The sequence below is a fragment of the Peromyscus leucopus genome, chromosome 5 (assembly GCF_004664715.2).
Source record: "Peromyscus leucopus breed LL Stock chromosome 5, UCI_PerLeu_2.1, whole genome shotgun sequence".
Lineage (NCBI taxonomy): Eukaryota > Metazoa > Chordata > Mammalia > Rodentia > Cricetidae > Peromyscus > Peromyscus leucopus.
In genome coordinates this window covers 35,334,336-35,358,685 of record NC_051067.1, presented here as the reverse complement: position 1 = coordinate 35,358,685, position 24,350 = coordinate 35,334,336, and the positions used below count along the sequence as shown (strand labels likewise).

The 24,350-nt window shown below is 38.4% G+C and overlaps 1 protein-coding gene across 1 annotated transcript; it reads left to right on the top strand.

Annotated features, from left to right (window-relative positions):
* The first annotated feature begins 7,047 nt into the window (after window positions 1–7,047).
* LOC114702177 (prolactin-5A1-like) lies at window positions 7,048–15,078 on the top strand. The gene is given in 7 exon segments (XM_037205596.1): window positions 7,048–7,191; window positions 10,492–10,655; window positions 12,554–12,661; window positions 13,584–13,599; window positions 13,602–13,644; window positions 13,646–13,772; window positions 14,564–15,078. Coding segments are annotated over 7 exon segments (675 nt in total). The 5' UTR covers window positions 7,048–7,160; the 3' UTR covers window positions 14,750–15,078.
* The last annotated feature ends 9,272 nt before the right edge of the window (window positions 15,079–24,350 follow it).

Genomic DNA, 24,350 nt, shown 5'->3' with positions numbered 1-24,350 from the left:
AAGGATCTGGTTCATGTCAAAGAGCCTTGTAAAAAGGACAGACTGTTAGAGGTATTTCTCCTTATAGTCTTGACGATGTGTTCAGAAAGATGAATTAATAACAACTATCACATTTATGTTTTGAATGTAAAATAAAGTGAATTTAATCATATTCATCATAGACTGTGTAAATGTCCCCAGTGATAAATGACAACATGTTTGAGTATGTGGTGTGTTTATAATTTGTAAAATAAATTCACAGAAGAAACATTTGTCTTTGAAAAATTTAAGTGGTGTGAATTCTGATAATATTATTTTAATTTCACATTTAAAAGATAATTTAGTTACCTGGCATACTGCACAAGTGGTCTGTGTCTGACCACCTGATGAAAATGAAATTGATGCAGAAACCACTTCCTACTGATGTCTCAAGTTTCAAAAGTGGGTGTTATACACAACAAAGGTCCTAGGAATTTTCTGACCATAAAGGATGCTGCTGTAAGTAATGGCAACAGTGTGAGCTAACACTGACCCTTGGGACTACTGATGTGGTTGCTGCCACTAGGATATTCAGTGAGAACCCATTGGTATGTGTATAGACCAGGGAGAGTACAAAGAATACAGGGCATCCTGCATCCCCAAACTGATAGTAAAAGATATCACTTAGCCAAGTAAGCTTGTATTTTATCAAGAGAATTCATTTGTAACTACTATAAGAATATGTTGAAATTTTATTTGTACTGAAATGTGATTTTATTTGTATGTTAATAAATAAAGTTGCCTGGGGGTCAGAGCTAATAGCAAGCCATAGCAGAGCTGGGCATTCGTGGCGCACACCTTTAATCCCAGAGCGTGGTAGGCAGAGCTAGGTAGATCTCTGTGTGTTCAAGGATACAGCCAGCATTGGAGACACACACCTTTAATCTCAATACCAACCATAGAAGACCTGGAAGTCTCTACAGACAGGCAGTGACGATGCAGTCATGTGTTTGGGTTTACAACCAATGAGAAGGCAGAACAGAAAGACTATATGAAGACAAACAGACAGGAAGTAGGTCTCTTTCAGAGAGATCTCTTGGCTGAAGAGGCTAGCTGCAGCAGGCAGTAAGGCTCTTAGCTCTGATCCCTTGGCTTTCTTCTTTGCATTGGTTCTGTGTTTCTTATTTAATAAAATGGTTGGTTACAACTACATAAGAAGATCTAGTCTTCTTATAAAATCATTGTAATGACAAATTTAGAGGGAAAAATTCCAAATATGTGACAATAGGACAAATCATGTGGACACTGTGGTGAGCTGGCAACTCCAACCTGAGGCGACATGTTTATACTTGAACTCTCTTAGTTCTCAGGGTTAGGAATCCAGAAATCATGTGTTTACTCTCACAAGGTAAGATGATGACAAAAACAGATGAACTTTGCTGTCCTTGTCACATCAATGTAAAATGCTATTAATGAACATCGAGTAAAAATATAAAAACTAGTAAGAGTGTCATGCCCAGAAATTAGCAGAAACCCCAAAACATTAAACTATCTGAAGAGAATTACTTACACACCCAGCTCAGAGTTTATGTAAGGTCCATATGTATGTGAATTATAAGAGCACATTAGGAACACTCAAGATCTACAGAATGTATCAAATTTTCAAACTGCACATGTTTAGAAATGTAATTGCTTATCTAAGTTTTTATAAAGGAGTGTCTTTATGCTCTCACAACACTAAAAAGCCCCAGCCTGAACAATCAAAGACACCAGGGAAAGGCATAGCTTTCATACATGGGGCGACTCCTTTAGTCTCAGTAATTTTTTCCCTGTGGCACAGACATTTCTGTGGCTGTTGTCAAACATGCTCATGAAAGAACAAATGGGCTCTCTGCCCAAGTGTAAAATGGAAAAAGGAGCTGACAGTTGATTCTCAGGCACCTGTTTCATTGGCCACATGTCATGTCTGTGACCATCACAGAGGTGAACATCAATCACCTCTCTTACGAACCCTTCAGAGAGTTTGGAACTATCCCATTTACTCCTGACATCTTCCTCAAAGAAACCTTAATGTCTATGGCTGGGCTACACTATAGCTTCATTGAAAAAGCATCATGAAGTTAGCTTCAAATAATGCACACCCACAGGCATAAGAAAACACCTGCTAGTGAAAGTGAACAAGGAGAGAATTCGTTTCTTTTGGGTTGCTGTGATCAAACACCACAATGAAGACAACTTATAGAGGAGTTTATTTGGGGCTCATGGTTCCAGGGGTTCCATGATGGCAGAGCAGAGGTGGCAGGTGACATCTGGCAAATGCAGCTGGCAGCTGGCAGGCAGCTGGAGCTGAGTGCTCATATCTTCAAGCACAAACAGGAAGCAGAGAAGGCTAACTCAAAATACCATGAGTTTTTTGATATCCCAAAGTCCACTCCAAATAACCTACTTCCTCCAGAAAGGCACACCTTCTAATCCTCCTCAAAAAGCCACCAACTGGGAACCAAGTATTCACATGCCCAGGATTTATAGGAGATGCCTCATGATTAACTTCACAAGGAGAATGGGACAGACTCATGAAAACTTCAGTTTGCAAAAATCAATGATTTTAAATTTTCCCCTAATATTTTTGCTTAATTTTTAAGGATTTCCACTTACTACCTAAAGCCCTAAGAGGTGTGTGTGGCAGAAGAAGGATTCTGATTTCTTATTCGTGGGTTTTGGGACCATTCTCCATTGGCATTTTTAACCTGGTGCACTGCAGACACCCAGTAAAGGAGAATTACATTGCAGACAATGGCTGCAATTGAAAATAATTAAAATGAAAGAAACTGTAACAGCAAGGGGTAACCATGATGGTTATTGATGACGATGATGATGACAGCTTATCAAAAACTGCAAACCTGGGGACCATGTTCAAGAACTTGAGGTCATGAGTTCATAATTATGGTTCCAGGGTAGTCTATGGGTTTGGAACCACGGGTTGCTTATTTAGAATTGTGAACAGGCCTACTTTTCTCAGTGAAGATAGTTTACAGGCTGTATGTGTGGGCTATGAGCAGTCAGGAGGCATCAATGAATGTGAACACAGATTCACAATATTTATAATAAAAATTATTCCTATTGTCATCTTTAATCACTATACTTTCCTTTATTTCCCACCCTTGGCTGGAAATTTTAGAACTTCTTACTATCCCTAGCAATCCATTAATCTTTTACAATTTTTGATTGTTAACTTGAAATTCTAGATGTATTAAATAATACCTGCTTAAGAAAATATATTATAAAATTAAGTGTTGAATGGTATGTGTACACTGAAGCATTTTACTGTATTTTAAATTTTCCTTTGTGTAATATCCCCTGAAAATTATGCTGAGGCTATTCACCCGGTGTTTAAATTAACACAGTTACATTCTGAAATTTTTATTAACTTTGTTTGGTTAAAATGTATAGACTATGTGGTAATTCACAGGAAGGTATAATTTTATAATTTGTAGTATGGAAAAACAAGAAGCAGGAGATTGACAAATATAGACACCTATGCATTATGGCTTCTTTGATGAGAATTTTAACTACACTCATCTGTAGGTATAAGAATAAGGTTTAGAATGTCCTTAGGAGTTAGGAATTATGCTGGTCTATCAAAGTGATAGTAGTAGATTCTCTTCTAAGATCCATGACCTCGATAGCCCCAGGTAGTTGGATAAATTTCTAGTACCAGGCATGTTGAGTAGACTTTAGGTCCAACTAGACAGCCGTTGGTTGCCACCAATAAATGAGTACTATTTAATTACTGAGGTTTTTTTGACAACTCTTAACAACCAGCATGATTACATTATGAATTTTTGATGAATGTAGTAAGGTCAAAGTATATAGCTTCAGTGACAATTGAGAGAAAAGGTATAATTTTACATGCCAAATGTAGACGAATTTCTAAGCAGTCTTATTAAATAAAAAAAAAAAACACAGAGCCAGAAATAGGGGTGAAAATCTGACAGAGAACAGTGTTATCAGAACAGCCACCAGCTAACCTTACCTCACCATGCTGCAGCTTCCAAACTGCGAGCTACTTCCTGTCTTACCCAAGCCTTTATTGCCTTGCTGTTCTGCTCTCTCATTGGCTATCTTAGCCCAGCAACCTCACTTCCTTGCCACTGCCTGTCTGTACAGACCTCCAGGTCTCTGTGGTTTTTACTGGGATTAAAGGCATGTGTCACCACGCTTGGCTCTGTTTCCTAGTGTGTCCTTAAACACACAGAGATCCAGATGGATTAAGGGGGTGTGCTAACATTGCATGACTTCTGTTTTACTAATAGTGGTTGACCTTTCCCTCTGATTCTCAGATATTATTTTGTTGGAGGACACAGATAAATTATCACCATAGCCAACTTTGACACAACAGGAAACATGAGATAGATGAATATGGATACACATCCACTTTGGCATTGAGCTCAGCCATAATTGTAGACTTAAAGAACATCAATTTGAGGAGAAATGGGAAGAAAATGGGAGGAAGAGCTGAAGGGAGGTAGAAGGGATGATAAATATACCACTCACATATGAAATTCTTGAAGAATAAACTGTTCAGTATATGTCAGTAAGGAAGCAGGAAAAACCTGGCTTTGGCTAATGAAAACCCACCGCTGGCCTAAGTACAGATGCATTCCATAGAGTCCAAAGTGCCTTATGGATCATTGGAATCGTGATATGCTCATCCTGAGTGGGGATTTAGCGGCTAATATACTGTTAGTGAATAAAGTTTTATGTAAAACCCCATGTAGCATCATGCAAAAGAAATCTGACAGAGCCAAAGCCTGTGGGTGCTATGTCATATGAAGGGTCTTTCCGTCATGAATTAGGACCAATTCCACTGCTAACTGCTTTCTTGTTTCACTTGCTTCTTCCCACTCAAAGTTGTACTCCATTTCTCTTTTTAATTATTATTTTATTTAAAATTAAATTAGCACACACAGTATTAGGTTTCATTATGGTATCTTCAAGGACAATTTGTTTTTGTTAGTTGGCCTTTGGCACTTGGAGGGAGAATTATCAGCCCAGATGAGAAATTTTCATTTACACTGTATATGTATGTTTATACACCAACTTACATGTTCTATAGGTGTTTTTTTTTTTAGGTAAATGACTAATTATATGATTTCTTATGACTTTTCAGACAGCCTTTCTGTTATTTTATCTTCCTCTCCTTTTTCCTCTTTGATGCTAGATTCTAGTAAGGAATTCAAATTCTTAGAGAAGGCAACAGTAAACATTCAAAGACCATGCTACCCTCTGTAAAAGTTGGCATTGTGTAACAATAACCTGTTATTTCCTACATATTTTGAAAATCATCCAGAACAGTGAGTATAATAGTTAAGAATGTGAAAGCAGATGCTGTACTTGATGTGAAATTATGTGCAAAAGCCATAAAGTTATTAACAAATTCCAGTGACAGAGTAATTATTTTCCTAACAGTTTTTGACAAGAGAGATGCACGAGGCCATCCACAGAATACATATACTGCCAATGGGTATTCATGAACCAAATGTTAAGAATCTATTGATAGATGTGGATATACACTGCTCTGGTTTCAGAATATGGAGAAAGTAGGCTGGATACGATCTCTAAAATGCTAACAGAGTGAACTTGCTAGTGCTAAATGTATTATAGTGGATACTAGAATGAAGTCCTAATAGATGAACTGATCAACTTCATGTTAACACAGTCACAGAGTTATACAAGATCTAACCACCAGTCCAAGGCACAACAGGCATAGTTACAACTGTAGCAGGAATCTTAGAGAGTCTTATTAATAAAACAAACCCAGAGTTAAGTATTGGGGTGAAGCTGAGAGAGACAGAACAAACCACAGCTAACCTCACCTGGCCAACTTCTCAGCTGGTCTCATTTCCTCAGACTGGAAGCCTCTGTGTCCTCATATCAGAATGGCTCTCAGCTGAACTGTGCTGCTCCAAAGTTTGAAAGCCTAACCAGCCAAAATGCTTCTAGTTTCTGGTCCTTATGCCTTACATACCTTTCTGCTTTCTACTACCACTCCCTGGGATTAAAGGCTCGCTTTCTGGAATTAAAGGCGTGTGTCACCATGCTTGGCCGTTTCCAATATGGCCTTGAACTCACAGAGATCCAGAGGGATTTCTACCTCTGGAGTGCTAGGATTAAAGATGTGAGTGCCACCATTTTCTAGCCTTTGTATCTAGTGGCTGTTCTGTCTCTGACCCCAGATAAGTTTATTAGGGTGCACAATATTTTGGGGAACACAATACCACCACATACAACCAACTACCTTGTGCCAGAATTCAACCTTGCTTGGTATAGGGAATCTATATTTCATATTGTTAGCCAGGACAAAGGTCTATGGCGGGGGTGGTCCATTAGCAATATTTTTACTGTCCTTTTGATAAACATATGTACCTACTACTCTTCTCAAAATGATTTTGAGTCCATAGATAGCTATTTTTAATCTATGTAGCAAAGATTAAGTCTATGATGGTTGGTGGTTGCTGGCTATGATTCATACCAATTAAAGTGCTGAGAATAAATAACTTAGTGTGTTGTGGTTGCCTGATGGTCATAAAATAATTTTAAAATATGCAACCTATTCATTGTTCAAGACTTTTTCTTTTTTGTTTTTTGTTTTTCAAGACAAGGTTTCTTTGTATAGTTTTGGAGCCTGTCCTTGTCTCGCTCTGTAGACCAGGCTTGCCTCAAACTCACAGAGATCCACCTGCCTCTGCCTCCTGAGTGCTGGGATTGAAAGCATGCACCACCACCACCACCTGGCTGGTTCAAAAAATTTTGCAAAGACTTGGCAGATGAACACAAGAGCCCGAGGGAAAGGATGAAGTGTCAGGAAATGTCATCATTCCCCTGGCTGTGACGTAAACATCGAACATCAGGAAGTAGATGTTCCTATGGTGGCAGATAACCTCACTGAAGTCTAGTCATTGTACACAATTTAGGAAAAGTAGAGCTAAGATGACAGTAGTGATAATGGGGCAGTGTACGCTCCCTGAGGAGTCAAGGTCAAGGGTCCATCATCTAGGATTTCAAATCTTCCTCCCTCCTGCAGACTATCTCTGCATAGCTTTGGGAGTGGTCTGATGGACTATATAGTAGGTGGTAAGGCAAGGTTCTAGTGAAGCATCTTTCTTCAGTTGGTATCCAGACTGTGGTGTGATTTCTCAGAGATGCGGCTGTCTTCCATTCAACCATATCTCTGTAAGTATTCTCTCATGTATGCTTCTCAAAGCCTAATGAATTCATAATTTTATACCAGTTGCCACTCATATAGAACACTTTCTTTGCTCTTGTGCAGTATTTTCAACATTCTAATCTTTGCTGCATAAGGAACTGTGCAGAATATTTAGATCAGTGATTCTTAAAAAGGGTAACCTTCCTTGTTCCAGAGATAAATGACAACAGTAGAAAGTGTGTTTTCTTGATTGAAGTGGGGAGAAAAGGTGAGTGTACTACTGACTTTTAGTGTGTAGAAATTAGACAGATGTCCACACAACCTCCAATGCACAGGGCAGCTCCAGAACAAGGAATGGTCTAGCTAAAAATTACTGTGCTGCTAGAATTAAGAACTGTTGCTGGAATGAGACCAGTGGTGCCTATGGTTTAATTTGCCACAGCTCCTGAATCATACAGTTAACAATTTCAGGTTCCAAGGCACCATGAACTGCCTGGTTTGAGCCAACCCAATGAAACCTTCAATACTCAGCTGAGGCAGACAATGCTCACATATGTGTGTCTTATAGGGCTTGGAGAATTTGCCTCAATCTTCATAAATTTGTAAATAAAAATGTAGGCTATAGTTGCTAGCTATTTGCTTTTACATTCTTGATAATTTTTTTTCAAGAAAACGAACTAGTGACAATTATGGGATTTATTTTGATAAGTGTGAAAAGAGTAGTTTATTTAGACCTTGTATATCTCTCCATTGATTAATAGTAGGAGTGTGTGTATATGTGTGTATTTGTACATCAAGTGACAAATAAACTCAGGGGAGGGCATCATGTCTTTGAAAAATTAAAGGCATTATAAATTCTGAAAAATATTTTTAAGTTTACATTTAATATATTGTTTAGTTAACTTGTACACTACACATTTTGTAATATATATTTAATTATTTAGATGCCTGAGTGTAGGTATTTCCTACACATAAATCTTTTAACAATTTTTGAGTTTAATTTTGGACATTGTAAGTTACATTTATAAAGGTTTCTGTAAAATTTAGTTCCTGAAAGCTTGCAATTTGTTTCATCTTTTTATTTTCATGGATATGTGTAGTATGTACATTTCTGTGTGTATGTGTGTGTCTGTGCGCGCACGCGCACACACCATGGAGAATGAAGATTTTGATATAGGGAGTCATTCTCCATAATTCTTCAACCTTAGTCATGGAAGTAGGATCTCTCCATTGCAGAGGACTCTTGGAATGTACAGCAGTGACAACTAGTATTTAACAGGTCAAACCATCAGATTCACGATTCCCTGTTGGGGGACCCACTTGGCAAAGCTGTGGGGTTATTGACTGTAAATGACTGCTTGTTTCTGTCCATAACTTTCTTGGGTGCCATTGCTATGCCTCCCTAATAAGAACAGCTGTGGAGTTCTTTCCACAGCCCTTTGGTGGTATGTTTTAAACTTATTGGGCACACATATAGCTGTAGATGTTCAGGAAGATGATTTCTGTTTAGGCTGTATAATCTTGATGTATAGAAATAATACTAGGATATTTTACATTACCCAGACTGACATAGGATTATCAATCATAAAGACACCTTTTACACAGACAGCTAATTTTGGACATCAGAGCAGATTCAAAATAGACTAGCTGCCCCTGTAGAAAGTACACAAAGACTAAATCCTAGGTGTCGTTTTTTGCTAAATCCAGGCCAGACAGTTTACACTGAGATATAGCTCCCTGCAATAGTTTTCTTTCTGCGTGTACCCTGACCGCCCAAGTTTCAGCCAGTCTGGGATCCCTCACCAACTTAGAGCTACGTGCATGGGTCAATGTGACATTGACCTAAGGATATTATCTGACTTATCTTGTGTTATGAATATGGGTAGGGCTCTGAAAATATAACTAATAATTGTCCAGAGTTTGGCTGTGAGACAGCAGCAGTGGTGTGGAGAGAGATGGCTGTGTAGAGCCATGGGAGAGCTGCTGCAGAATGTGAGTGAAGTGTGTGTATGTGTGTGTGCGTGTGCGTGTGCGTGTGCGTGTGCGTGTGCGTGTGCGTGTGCGTGTGTGTGTGTGTGTGCTAAGTGAGAGGTAAAGAAGCATTCGAGTAGTGTGAGAGAGTGAGTAAGGAGTGAGTGAATAATGAAGAAGTAAGTATGTGTGACTGACTGTGAGAGAGCCATGTGAAAGAGTGCTGCTGCATATAGGAGCTGTACAAAGAGCTGTGTGTGAGTGTGGAGGAACAGTGTAAAGTGTTATATAGTGAGAGAGCTATGTAAATGAGATGTATAGCTGTGGCTGTGTGGAGATTTATAACTGTGTGGAGGCAAGGAGGATGAAGCTCTATGGAAAAGAGATGTAGAAGAGAACTGTATGTAAAAGAAAGATGTGTAGCCGTGTGAAAACAGATGTAACTGTGTATAGAGTTGTATGGCCATATGTATGTAAAGAAAGATATGTAGTTGTAGATATGTAGATGGAGCAGTGTGAAGATGTGTAGCTAGGTGGAGTCAGAAAGAGTCAGAGACCATTTTTAAGATGAAGTAAAAAAGAAAGTTACCATCAGAAAGCATGTGTGCTTCCTTACTTTATCCCTCAAATAGATAAGAATTTTTCCTAAACCCTAGCCATCTTCATGGTTTTTGTTTTGTTTTGTTTTGTTTTGTTTTGCATACCCTGGTGGTAGCTGGTGGGTTAGCCCTCCAGCTACCAATACTCAATGAAATGCAAAGATCACCATGATGGCTACTCATGCTAGAAAGCTTGTCCTGTGGATTCCAAGTCCCCACCTTGTAGAGGTACGATTATAGGCAAACTGGAATATTACACAATTCAGACATTCTCTTGGAATCTGGGAATTTAAATTTCTCCCTCATGCTTTCTTGGCAAGCACTTTAACCAGGAAGACATCTTCCCAGCCCAAGACTCACATTTCACTACAGGAAAACATTTTGCTGTAGTATCATCGAAGTTTAAAGCTCCTTTTTATAGTGACAGTTGATGTTTCTTCCTGTCTAAAATAACAAACTACTGATTTATTTAGGTCCATGTCTGTCAAAAGCGTATTGATAAGGAAACCAGCACATATCATTGTCATAAATTTTAAAGGTGTGTGCTGTCATAGCAGAGGTCCTAGAGCCTCTCTTATCATGGCATCTACTGCAAATTGTTGACTAAATTTCCACAGTGGAAGATGTATTTTTTCTCTCACTCCAGCTCAAATACACCACACTGTTCAAAAGAAGACACAGGGACCAGAGAAAGCTTAGCCACACAAGGTGACTCTTACGATTTCACAGTCTCTGTGATTTCATTTCTTACATCAGGGGCACCCCTGCTGCTCCTGCTCATGTGTGAGAATGCGGCTTCTGTGCCCAGGTGTATCATGAAAGATGGAGGCTGCCAGAAGGTCCTCAGCTACATGTTTAACAGGACAAGCACCACAGCCGAGAGCATCAACCTCCTCTCTTCAGACACGCTAAAGGAATTTGTAAGTCCTTCACTTACTTTTGGCTTCGTCATGAAAAGGTTCTGACGTCAGTGACTGGGATGCACTGCAACTTAAATGAGGGAACATGAACCAAAGTTCAATAATACACACAGAGACCCAAGAACGCAGCAGCCACTAGAATGTGGAGGGGGGGGGCAATAAAAGCTTTATAAAATCACTAACTTTTTTTAAAATTGAAAGTATTTTAAAATACTTTTGAAAGCATTTTAAAAAGATTTTTCCGTAATGTGTGGGGTTTTTTTTTTGTTTGTTTTTGTTTTTTTTATTTTACTCTTGATATAAATCCCTAAACGGAATGGCTGAAAGGGGGCCTGACTTTCTGTTTTTGGTTGCTCTGGGAAGTCTCCACTGGCATTCTGCACTTAGATACTGCAGGTGTGCAATAAAGGAGAATCAAATTGGATGAATCCCTTAAACTGGGGAAAAAAAAATAATACTATGACCAAAACAGTATCAGGCGGGAAAACAACAACAACAACAGTAATAGTAAACAGCTTTTCAAAACCTCCAAATCTGGGAGCCACTGTTTAAAAATTTTGAGGACATAAATTTAACACTATAAAATGAGAGCTGGGTTAGAAACATAAACAGGCTTTCTCTTCCCAACGAATGGACTTTAAAGGCTGGATCTTATCTGCTCTAAGTTAGTCCAGGAGGCAAAAATAGATGAGGGCTTCAGCATCAATGACTATGAGCACAAGGCTACTATGTAGCTGTTTTATTTTTTTCATTCTCCATTCCTGATTGGCGACCTTTCATCTTAAGATCCCTAACAACTCATAAAACACTCATAATTTTGCTAACTACCAAATTTAAATAATAAATGTGGTAAGTGATATATAGGAAATATTTAAATATTGTTAATATTTAATTAATTAATATTTAATTAAATTTAGTTAATTAAATATTAACAAATGCTTAAATATTAAATTATATTTTTACATTTTAAATTTATGCATTGTATAGTGTTTCCTAAGATATTATACTTTGATTCTGTTGCAATCAGCATAATTACATCCATAATTCTTTATAAATTTGATATGTTCATGATATACAGATCCAGTGCTAATAGAAAAAATATACAATTTTATAATGTGTAATTAAAGGAAGTGTATCAGTTTTCTCCAACAGGAATTAAAAGATTGAAGACATATATTACTGGCTGTTGGTCTCTAATCCTATAGAAAGACAATCATTAAAATAGTGTTTTGTAGATTTGGTGTTTAGTGCTTCTTTTGCAAATAGTAACTTTTAGGAGAGTGAGAAATCAGAACTGTAAAGTTGTGAAGACATGAGAAGCTAATAGGTTAGATGTGAAAATTAGATTACATCTCCAATGGAAAGAAGTAAACAGACCAAAGGTCTCTTTTTTAATTTCTTAATTTAGAGACTTAATGTACTCTTCATATCCCAACACAGATAGGGGAAGTTTCCCCCCTACAGAAAGAATAACAAATAACTAGTGGCCTCCAATACATGGGAAACCAGTATTCTTCAAGGCAAAGCCCCTTCAGGTATTGACCAATCCCAAGTGGCTATTCCCAAACACATGTATCTGTGAGCAATATTAAACTGACTTACGGGATCATATTTATATATGTTTATATATGTGTATGTATATTTGTGTGCATGTGTAACTTTAATAAAGAAGGGATCATAAAGATGAGAGGGAGTGAGGATCTAGGAAAATTTGCAGGGAAGAGAGTGTGGGGTGGAAATTATGTAAATATGATACTCATAGCTGAAATTCTCCAAAAACTAATACAATAAATGTTTTTAAGCACCCATAGAAAATACATTAATAATCTGCTCATGGATTTATTTGCTCAATTCCAAAACTCCAACTAACTAATTTTTTTTTTTTTTACCATTTCCAGGATGCGCAATATGATCCAGGCCAGAAGTTCCAGAACAAGCCCACCATGACCTGCCACACTGCATCCCTCTCCATCCCAAACAGCAAAAAGCAAGCTCAAAGAATGCAGGTGAGTCCTCACCCAACCACCTGAAAACAGGTACCACTGAGAGGTAAGCACACCTTCAGGAATGTGGAGAAAGGATGAGCATACAAGAAAAGCATACCATATAGCTGATAAAGTACACATAAAATAAAATTTAGAGTAATTTTAAAGCAAATCCATAAATTGTTCATGAAATTGACCTTATTTTATCACAGCCTTATCATTAGGATATTTTATCACAGCTTTATCATTAGGATTGAACTATTATTATGTAAGAGACTTTGAACTGATTTAAATTTTCATGATTAAATTTACTCTCACAGGCAGACATAAGAAAAGCAAGAAGTGTTGCAATTTTTACAATTACTAAAGCACTTCCTTGGAAAGCACTGTACACTACTGACCATGACATCAACTTTTCTTGACTTGGAAGATGTTCCTTGTATTTCTGGTCTTCTGCCTCCTTCTTCACTCTTACCTAACACCACTCTCTGAGGTCTTTGCATGCAGGTCCAGTAAAATTCTGTTCCTGTTTCATGGGTTATAAATATGGCCTATCATAACGAGGCAAGCAGTGCTAGTGTATTTTTATTATAGACTGCTTATCTGATGAACCTTCCCATAACCAATCTCAACATGACTTAATAAGTATCATCATATATGTCCATGTAACACACATATAATCTGTTCTTAATGATTTACTGGAGCCAGCATTCTGTATATCTGCTATGCCCAACAGCAACTGTAAAACATAAGAAAAACTGAAGGGAGAGGGTTTTGGTTGAGAGCTACTCCATGGTTAGACACTGTCAAAGCACCGATTCAGTTTTGCTTCAGTTAATCACCAAAGCTTCACAAGCCATGAAAAGTACACTATTTACAATATGCAATTCAACCTGCAGTTGTATACTTATTTTAATGTGATGCTCAATTGTTTATTCCTTAGCCTGTGGCCCTTCTGAATGTGACAATCAGAATACTGGCTGCCTGGAAAAACCTTCTGTACCATGTAGCAAACAACATGGCTGATCTTGATGGAACTCCTTATGCTACCACATCAAAAGTTGCATTGATTGATGGTCAAATCAAAAGACTCACAAAAAATCTGCAAGACATTAAGACTATACTAAACCAGGTGAGTCATCTCTTTAAATTTTCTTGCTTTTATTATTCATGAAAACTGTAACATCTGTAATGGAAACTGAACTTTGCACTAATTCTCTGCCACAGTGAAATTTAGGCATGTGATTGCATAGACAGTCTTGGGACTAAAGGATATGTGGCATTTCAAACTTCTCAAAAGTGCTTCACTCAACACCCCACAACACAAGGATCTCAAGAAATGTTAATAATTCCTAGAAGCAATTTGGACAGTGTCTTTCCTGGGCAGAGTCAAAGTATCCTGACTATTTCAGCACATCTTATCACAATCACGCCTAAACTGAAAGCTTTTTATCCCACCAGGTGCAATTCCCATAATTTCTGTAGCTTCATGTCCATGATTTATGGAGAATAGATATTGCTGAAGGAAAGAAAGGAAAATTGTCTCCTAATAAAACTAATAAAATACAAATAGCACATCAGAGGTAGCACTGAGAACATGGAATAATTCCTCACAAGAAAACTGACTTTAAATCCTCCATTGTTCCTTGGCCAAAATGTGTCACCAGTCAAACAGTGATTGTGCCTACCCTGTAATGATATACCTCATCTGGAATCAACCACACTACAAAAAATATGTGCATGGGTTCTTCTGTTTAGTATTTAGATAAATAACAGTTTTATAGTACCCTGGTCCACATGCATGAAACACATATTTTGGCTTAATAACTTTCCTCAAAATATTATTCAACCTTTAAAAGTAATGAGGACTAACAAATATTAATAATATAACTAATAACTGGTTGACTATTATTTTGTGATTAGGTTTATCCCAAGCAGAAGGAAAAAGAGAACTACCCTGCCTGGTCAGGAGAGCCATATGTACAGCAATCCCAAAGAAGAATTCATCTTTTTGGTTTACATAGCTTGTTCTTCTGCTTGCACAGTGATGCCCAAAAGGTGTCTGATTATGTCAACATCCTGAAACGCCAAATTGTGCCTAATGAATGAAAAGCTTCCATCCTTCCTATCTTTTTCTGGGACAGTTTGCACTGATGTAATCCTTAAAAGATTCTTTAAATTTTGTAGAGTTTCAGTGTGTGATTGAGTGTAAGCACCACTTCTTTTTTAAATTTTATTTTCAATTATAATACAGTTACACCATTTCCTTCTTCCATCTGCTTTCTGCAAACCTTCCCTTATCCCCTGCCTTACTCTATTCTCTATAAAATGTAGTTTCTTTTTCTTTAATTACTATTTTTACATACATATATCATTGCTACATATATGCATGTATAAATGAATAAATCTGCAAATACAGTCTGTCAAATGTATTTGTTGTTGCTTGTATGTATGTTTTTAGTACTGACCATATAATATTGGATAATGAATTAGGGGTGCATTCCTTGGGGAGACTAATTCTAACTTACTTAGTAGTCATTAATTGTTTGTAGCTCTTCATCTACAGGTAAAGCCCTATGTGATTTTCTCCATCTACACCAGGGTGTCAGTTGGTGTTAGAATTGTTCAGGAATTGTTTAAGCAGCCATGATGTTGAATTTTCATGGGTATAATTTCAGTGTCATATATATAGAAGACATAGTCTTACAGTAGACTCCCTGGTCCGCTGGCTCTTAACATTCTTTCCAATCTCTCTTCAATTGTGTTCCCTGAGCCTTAATTTTGGGTGTTGTGTCTTAGATGTATCAACTGGGGATGGGCACCTCAAGACCAGCTGTTCTCTGCATTTTTTTTTCGAGGCAGGGTTTCTCTGTGTAGTTTTGGTGCCTGTCCTGGATCTCGCTCTGTAGACCAGGCTGGCCTCAAACTCACAGAGATCTGCCTGCCTCTGCCTCCTGAGTGCTGGGATTAAAGGCGTGGGCCACCATGTTCTCTGCTTTTATATAAAGTGTTGCTTTCTGTAATGATCTCCATCTGCTACAAAATAGCAGAGTATTGCCACACTGGTTGTTGTGGTTTATAGGTATCACAGCTAAGTAATACTATTGATTGCTTTCCTCAGTTGGCAGCTTTCCTAGCACACTCAGGTACTATGAAAGCTGGTCCTCAGGCAGGAAGCTTTTGGGTCAGTTTCAGCTCAAATCCTCTCAATCTTGTGTACCCTAAGCACTAGGGACTTACTTCCCAGTTCTGATAAACAACCAAGGACAATAGCCTGCATTTTGAAGTCTGTGATCAACAACTGGAAACGAGATTTCTCATGCCTGCAACTGGGGTTTTTATTACATAGTCCATGGCTCTTGGGACAAACATTATCATCCCTAGAAGCTTAACTCTATTTAAGCTATACATGTGTGTATGCACATATACCTATATATATTATACATAATTTAGAATGATTCCCTATACCTTTTTAAACATCGTTCATGTTATTTATCATCCTTCCCACTTGTCTTCTTAGTTAGGTTTTTCTATTGTTGTGAACAGACACCATGACCATGGCAACTCTTATGAAGGAAAACTTTTAATTGGAGTAGCTTACAATTTCAGATGGTTAGTCCATTATCATCATGGTGGGAAATGGTGATCTGCAGGCAGATATGGTGCTGGAGAAGAAGCTGAGAATCCTGCATCTTGATCTGCAGGCAGAAGAAGGAGTCTGGGTCCACAATGGACATAGCTTGAGCAATGGGAGCCCTCAAAGCCCACCCAGAGAGTCACACACTTCCTCCAAAAAGGCCACACCTACTCCAACAAGGCCACACTTCCTAATAGTGCCGCTCCCTGTGAGCTTACAGAGGCCGATCCCATTAGAACTATCGCACATTCTTTACTGCCCTTCCCCACTTTGATTAAAGTCCCACTCCCTCTTTTTCCGATTTCCTTCTTCATGTAACTTATGTCCTGATAGTCTCTCTCTAGGCCACCTGTCCCATCATTGCCTCCTTGGACTTTCCTAGTTTCTGCAGCAATACTGGAGTCATACTCCAGGTAATAAATATACTTCTGAAATCTGAAAATAGGAACCATAGATAGGAGACAAGATACAGTGTTTGTCTTTCTGGGTCTGCTTTCCTCACTGATACTTTAGAAATGTCAACGTCTGACAAAATTAATTTTTCATAATTTCTTTTTTTATTTAATAATAAAAATTAAAACCATTAAAAATTTGTCACAAAAAATGAGTTTTTCTTAAAAATAAGACACGATACAATTTCACTTAAAATCACAAGTTAATGTGATCCAACTTATTAGAATCGAGGAATGAGATTATGATCCTACCAAAAACATTGAAATCTCAGACATTTTATGAAAGCCAGCCATTGACTATGAACCACCACAGAAAAATGACAAAAAAAAAACACAAATATTATACACTTTACTATCTCCACATCACATAAAAAGGATAAAAACAAAGAAAAATCCTACTGGATGGACTTAACTATAGAGTGCAAGATATGGTGCATAGAATTGGAATCTAAGAGAGGAACATAAATTATTCAGTTAGCTAATTAAAATAACAGACTGAAAAGAGTGAATTGCTGTAGACTGAATAGTCTGACAAGAGACTAAGTGAAGTAGGACCACTGTGTAACAAAAAGAGGAGCCTAGAAACAAACTCATGTAGCTACAGCCCCCTGATTTTGTCAAAAGTTTCTGTCCTGTTATTATTGTTGTTTATTTTTGTTGTTATTGTTGCTATTGCTGTTTTTATCAATGTGACACGAGCTAGAGATGTCTGGGAAGAAGAACCTCCTGTGAGAAAATGCCTCTATCAGATTGCCTGTAGGCAAGTCTGTAGTATATTTTCTCCATTAATGATTGGTGTGAGTGGGCCAATCCCAGAGTGGGGACAGTGCCACCCCTAGGCCAGTGGCCATGTGTACAAGAAGGTAGGCTGAGTGTGCCATGGAGAGCAAGCCAGTAAGCAGTGTTTCTCCATGTCCTCTGCTTCAGCTCCTGCTTCCAGGTTCCTACCTTGACTTACTGCCCTGACTTCCTTCAGTGATGGACTCTGGTATGGAACTACCAACAGCAATAAATGCCTTCCTTCCTAAGGTGTTTTTGGACAAGGTATTTAAGCATAGCAATATAAACCCAAACAAAGACAGGTTCCCAGCCTATATCCTGGAAGAAAGAGGGGACAGGTTCCCAGCATATATCCTGGAAGAAAGAGAGGATCTTCATCAAACAGTGCTCAAAAATCTAGACATCCATACTTCAGGGAAACTGCATTCCTATTTCTAACCTTGTACAGAATAAATTCCATTGTGTGATATTTTGATGATGTTCTGACCAATAAAGCTTGCTTGGAGTCAGAGGGCAGAGCTGTCCCCTAGCTGACCAAAATTAGCCACAGTGGTTTTGGAGGACTATAGACAGATAGGACAGCAAGTAGTAAGGCAGGGTGGAGAAGGATATAGGCCCTTTTGGAGGAAGAAACAGCAGGAAGAGAGAACTGGTGGCTTATCTGCTTCTCTGATCCTTCAGGTTCTTACCCCGATATCTGACTCCTGAATTTTTATTGATAAAGAATAATTAGAATAATGCTTCAAAATCCAAAATCCACGTGAGACTCAATGTTAATGTAGACCTGGAATTCTGAAGTTGCTAGCAGGAAATATTGGGAAAACCTTTCAAGACACAGGCATAGACAAGAGCTTCCTCACAATGACTCTAACAGGAAATTCAGTAAATTCTGGGAAGTACATAAATAGACAATGACATACACTGCATTTTGAAATGTAAAATAGTACAGCTATAATGGAAATCAGAATGTGAGCTTCTCAAACAACTTCAAGCTCCCACATAATCCAGCTCTACCACTCCTCTGAATTAAGGAAGAGATCTGATCAGCATAGTGCAGAAACACTGAACATTCATTCATGTTGCCTGCCCCACTATTCAAGATCTAGGTAAGAACAAGCATGGATGTCCATCAACAAATAAATGCATAAAAGGAAAAGTAATATGGAGCTGGAGAGATGTCTTGGCAGTTAACATCAATTGTTGGTTCAATAGAGGAATCAGCTTGGGTTTGGCTCCTAGTATCCACATGTTTCCTGTTCTGACTTTCCTTCAGTGATAGACTATGGCATGAAACTCTAAGCTACAATAAATGCTTTCCTCCCCAAGGTACTTTTAGACATGGTATTTAGGCCCAGCACTATAAATCCCAATTAAGATAGGTTTATAGCCATCCTTACCTCCAGTACTAGGGGAGATCTGTTGACTTCTTCTGACATCTTCAGGCTCCAAGTGTGCATGAAGTGTACCTACATATATACAGGCAAACTCCTCATACATAAAATAAAATAAATTTAAAACGAGTTTAAAGAATATATATGTACATGTATATGTAGATGTTCTCATACCAAGTGAAATTTTACTCTGTCATAAAAAGAATGAAAGTTTTATTATCTACAGGAATATAGATGGAATTGGAAGTCATTAGGTTTAACGAAATGAGTGGACTTACAAAGAAAACATATCTCATATTTTCTGTCATATGTAAAAAACTTGTGGCATAAAAGTCATATGGTTATTGAAAAAAAGCCAGTGTCAAGATTATTAGTGTCAAATTTTTGAGCAGGGAGACTCTAAGACCCTTCATGCAGTAAAGACTAGTGCCACTGCCCTGAGGTGTGCAACAAAACCACATGGTAAGAGCCAAATGATAAGGATATTATATGCTCTGGTTTCAGGTATGAAAAACTAAGTCTGACCTGAATTAATATCTCAGTGTGATTTGGGGTTTGGCGGTGCCAATCACACTATGATGGATATTCCAACAAACCTGCTCAGTGGCATCTTTTTGCAATCACAAAGCCAGGCAAAATGTAACCAGTGGCACAATAGTGACACAATTCTTATGGGTGCAACCAGCTACCCTGTGCTTAGATGTAAATCCTGTTCTATGTGGGGAATCCAGCAGCCAGGCAAAACTCTATGGCTGGAGAGGTTCCAGGGTCATCGGGAAAGCTTTTACTGTGGTGTATAGAAACAGATCTGATGTGCCCATCAGCATTCTCAAATATTTTATACATATAGATTGCTGATATCATTAGCCTATGTTGCAGAGACAAACTATATGGTGCTTGGAGGTTACTATGAGAGACTTATCCCTGTTCCACTGCTGAGAATAAATGAGTGGTGTTGTGGCACAGTAATAATATGATCTTAAAAGAATCAAAAACATCTGTCATTTCTATGGTTCAGGAATCACTGCAAAAGAGTTGTCAAAAACATGGAGGAGGCTGAAGAAGTGGTTGAAGTTAGGAAAGAACTTACTCTTTCCTAACTTCCTCTGGGTGTGACACTACCATCATCATTAGAGATAAGAAGTGACTTGTTGACATATGACATTATTTGGAGCCTAGTTAAGGGGCAATAAACACATAGCTAGAAGTTTGGTGATGACAATGAGACTATTAACCTTCCCTGGGTAGGTAGAGTCACAGGAGCTTTATCTGTAACTTAACACCAGAACTTAACTCCTGCATAGCTTAAGGGGAGGTGTACAGGGGTATACAAGTGGAAATTTAACTGAAAGCAGAGCTCCAGTGAAGCAGGAATCCTGGCTTGATATCCACACTTTGAGTTTTTCAGACATGCAGCTCTCCTCAACTCAACCACCTTCTTGTTAAATAAACCCTCCCTATGCTCCTCTGATCTCCTCAGTTCATAATGTTATTCATCTGTGCTTGAGCAGAATGATGTGTAATGATGTGTTGGTATCACTCAGCATTTAGAAGAACTTTCTGGCTGTACTGGCTGGTTTTTTGTGTCAACTTGACACAAGCTAGAGTCATGAGAGAGGAAGGAGCCTTTGTTGAAGAACTGCCTCCGTGAGATCCAGCTGTAAGGTATTTTCACAATTAGCGATCAATAGGGGAGGGCCCAGCCCATGGTGGGTGGTACCATCCCTGGGTTGGTGGTCCTTGGTTCTATAAGAAAACAGGCCAGGGGAAGCAAGCTAGTAGACAGCACCACATCATGGCCTCTGCATCAGCTCCTGCCTCCAGGATTCTGTATGTTTGAGTTCCTATCCTGACTTCCTTCAGTGATGAAGAGTAATGTGGAAGTGTAAGACTAATAAACTCTTTCCTGCACTACTTGCTTTTTGGTCCTGATGTTTCATCATAGTAATAGAAACCCTAAGACACTTGTCATGGTTATATGGGGACACAGAAGACTCTTCCATCACTAGTCCTCAGTCAGTGACTATTGCTTGTCCAAGGGACATGAGGCAATTTGCAGAGACTCTATGTGTTGTCACAATGAAGTGAGGAGGAAAAGTTGAGTGTGTTCTTCTACTTGGGTTAAACGGAGAAGTCAACATTGTCACCCATACACATGACAGCTCCAAAGCATTTTAAAAGACCCACCTAAAAAGGGCTGTGCTCTGAAATTAAGAACTATGACAGGAATGAGACCTGAAGAGTCTGTGGCTCCAAGTTGTCCCAACTCCTTCTGATCCTATCATTATTATAATATTACATATAACAATAGATAGAATATTATATATATGCTATCATAATTACCTAACTTGAATCTACCAAACTAAACTTCTAGTTGCGCAGTCTAGTTTATACTAACAGATGTGTATCTCATACCTCTTTGAGAATTTGGTTAATATCAAACAGCCTTATAAAAAGGCCAGACTGCCAGAGCTATTTCTCCTTATATGCTTGATGACATGTTCAGAAAGATGAATTAATAACAATCATGAAATTTCTTTTATATAGTGAAAAATAAAAAATGTGATTCTATTTTAATTCAATTTAGGCTTTGTAAATCTCTCCAGTGATAAATGGCAATGACCATGTGTGTTTATCAATATTAAAATAAATTCACAAAAGTGCCATTTTCTTTGAAAAATTATAAGTGATGTGAATTCTGACAATATTATTCTAATTTTATATTTAATGATTATCTGCTTGCCTGGTATATTGCACAAATTTATTTATATATTTATTTCAGTTATTCAAGTTTAGGAGTTCCCCATTCATGAAGCTTTAATTCATTTTTTATTTGGACTAGGTTTTTTTTTTATTTGTATTAGTGTCTTGCCTGCATGCAGATCTGTGTACCACTGCATGCCTGGTGCCCAGAAGAAGGTGTTAGATTCCCTGGAGCTCTAGTTTGTGATTGTGAGCTGCCATGTGCATGCTGGAAGTTGAACCTGAGTCCTGAAGAACAACCAGTGCTCTTAACCATTAAACTTTCTCTGAAGCTCCAACAATTACATCTTTTATGTTGAACATTTCTAAATCCATTTATGAAAGTTGTTGTGGAAATTACTTCACCAGACTCACACTTTCATCAGAAAATCTTTTGTCAAACTGTCACAAAAGCCAAATGGCCATTTGAAGGTGGTTTTTATTTCTTGTATTTTTCCTCTTGAAATTGTAATTGTTGCTATGTTAGAGGTCTGTGTATGCCCATCTGATGAAAAAGAACTTGAGGCAAAAATCACCTTGGATCATTGTCACAAGTTTGGAAGTTGTGTGCTAAGCATAGCATGTCCTAGGAATTGTCTTATCATGTCATCAAGGACAAAGTATTGTTCTTTACTGGTAATGGCAACATCCTGAGCTAGCATTGACCCCAGAGATACTCAGTGATAGCCCACATGTGTGTAGATGGAGTAGGTGCAATGTAACACCTTCAGGGTCAGCATTCTGCTTCCCAAAACTGCTAGCAAGAGGACAGTGGGGAAATCACTTAACCTCAGGAATAGACTGACTCATCTTGCTGATTCCTTTCTGCCCATTAGGTATACTTCTCTTGCTGTTGTCAAGCCTGCTACTGTGCGAGAGTACCACCTCTTTGCTCAGGTAGGAAATGGGTGCTGCCAATTGGTACTTCAGGATGTGTTTAAGACAATGTCCATCTTATCTGAGAGCATCTACCAAATCTCTTCAGAATTGTTGAGATATTTTGTAAGTGGCCCATTTACTTCTGTCTTCTTCCACAAAGGAGCCTTCGTGCCAATGTCTAGGCTGCACTACAGCTAAACTGAGAAAGCATCATTGATCAAAACCTCAAATAATATCCATTCAGAGATACATGAAGAAGTGAACAAGGAAGATGGGACAGGTTCAGGAAATCTTATTTGCAAAAAGTCAACGAATTTAAAAGTCGTTTTCCAGTGATATACTATATTACTTTTAAAGTTTAATTTCTGTTTGTAACATAAAGCCCTAAAAGGTGTGGCCACAGAAGGATTCTACTTCCTGTTACTGGGTGCTGGGGCCAGTCTCCACTGGCATCCTTCATGTGGTGCACTGAAGACACATAGTAAAAAATTGCTTTACAGGGAAAACCTGCAATGGAGAAGAATTGAATGAAAGAAACAATGACAGCTAAGGGAAAGCCACGGTGACTGTAATCATAGCTTGTTGGAAACCTGAAACCTGAGTTGCTTTTAAAGAACTTGGGGGTCATTAGTTTCCAATTACCAAAGCAGAGTTGGTTTAGCATTGTAAGCAAGCCCTCCCTGCTTGATGAACAGGGTTTCGAGGCTGTATGTTGTGTACTATCACAGTTAAGGTGGCCAAAGTAGAGGTGGACTTCAGTTCATCTATGACTATGAGCCATGGACCTCAGTATCTATAATAAATACATACTCGTATTTGTCATTTTTTAATCACTACACACATTCCTCATTATTGACTGACAGCCTTAGGATTGATTAATATTTCTAGCAGTTCATTAAACTTTCACAATTTGGTGATTACTAAATTTCAATGCTAGGTGTATTAAATAATACACACCCAAGAAACCTTAATATTTAAAAAAAAATTGAATGGCATGTATCCATTCAAGTATATTTATTGCCCTTTCAATATTTCATTGTGTGATATTTCTAAAATATTATGCTGAGATTTTATGACATTTCAATCAACACAATTTAATTCTGAATTTTTTATCAGCTTTTCATGGTCAAGGGAGATAGATTCAGTGGTAATTGAAAGACAAAGTATAATTTTTTATTATTTTATTTTATTTTACAATATAATTTAATTCTACATATCAGCCACGGATTCCCTTCTTCTCCCCCCTCCTGCACCCCTCCCCTTCCCCCAGCCCACCCCCCATTCTCATCTCCTCCAGGGCAAAGACTCCCCCAAGGATTGAGATCAACCTGGTAGACTCAGTCCAGGCAGGTCCAGTCCCCTCCTCCCAGGCTGAGCCAAGCGTCTCTGCATAAGCCCCAGGTTTCAAATAGCCAACTCATGCACTGAGCGCAGGACCCCAGTCCCACTGCCTGGATGCCTCCCAAACAGATCAAGCCAATCAACTGTCTCACCTATTCAGAGGGCCTGATCCAGTTGGGGGTCCCTCAGCCATTGGTTCATAGTTCATGCATTTCCATTCATTTAGCTATTTGTCCCTGTGCTTTATGCAACCTTGGTCTGAACAATTCTCGCTCATAAAAACCCTCCCCGGTGGGAATGGGGGGTGGGCTGGGGGTAAGGGGAGGGGTGGGAGGGGGGAGAATAGGGGAACCCGTGGCTGATATGTAGAACTGAATGATATTGTAAAATAAAATAAATAATAATAATAATCAATGAAAAAAAAACCCTCCTCTTTCTTGACAATTGGACTCCTGGATCTCCACTTGGGGCCTGGCCGTGGATCTCTA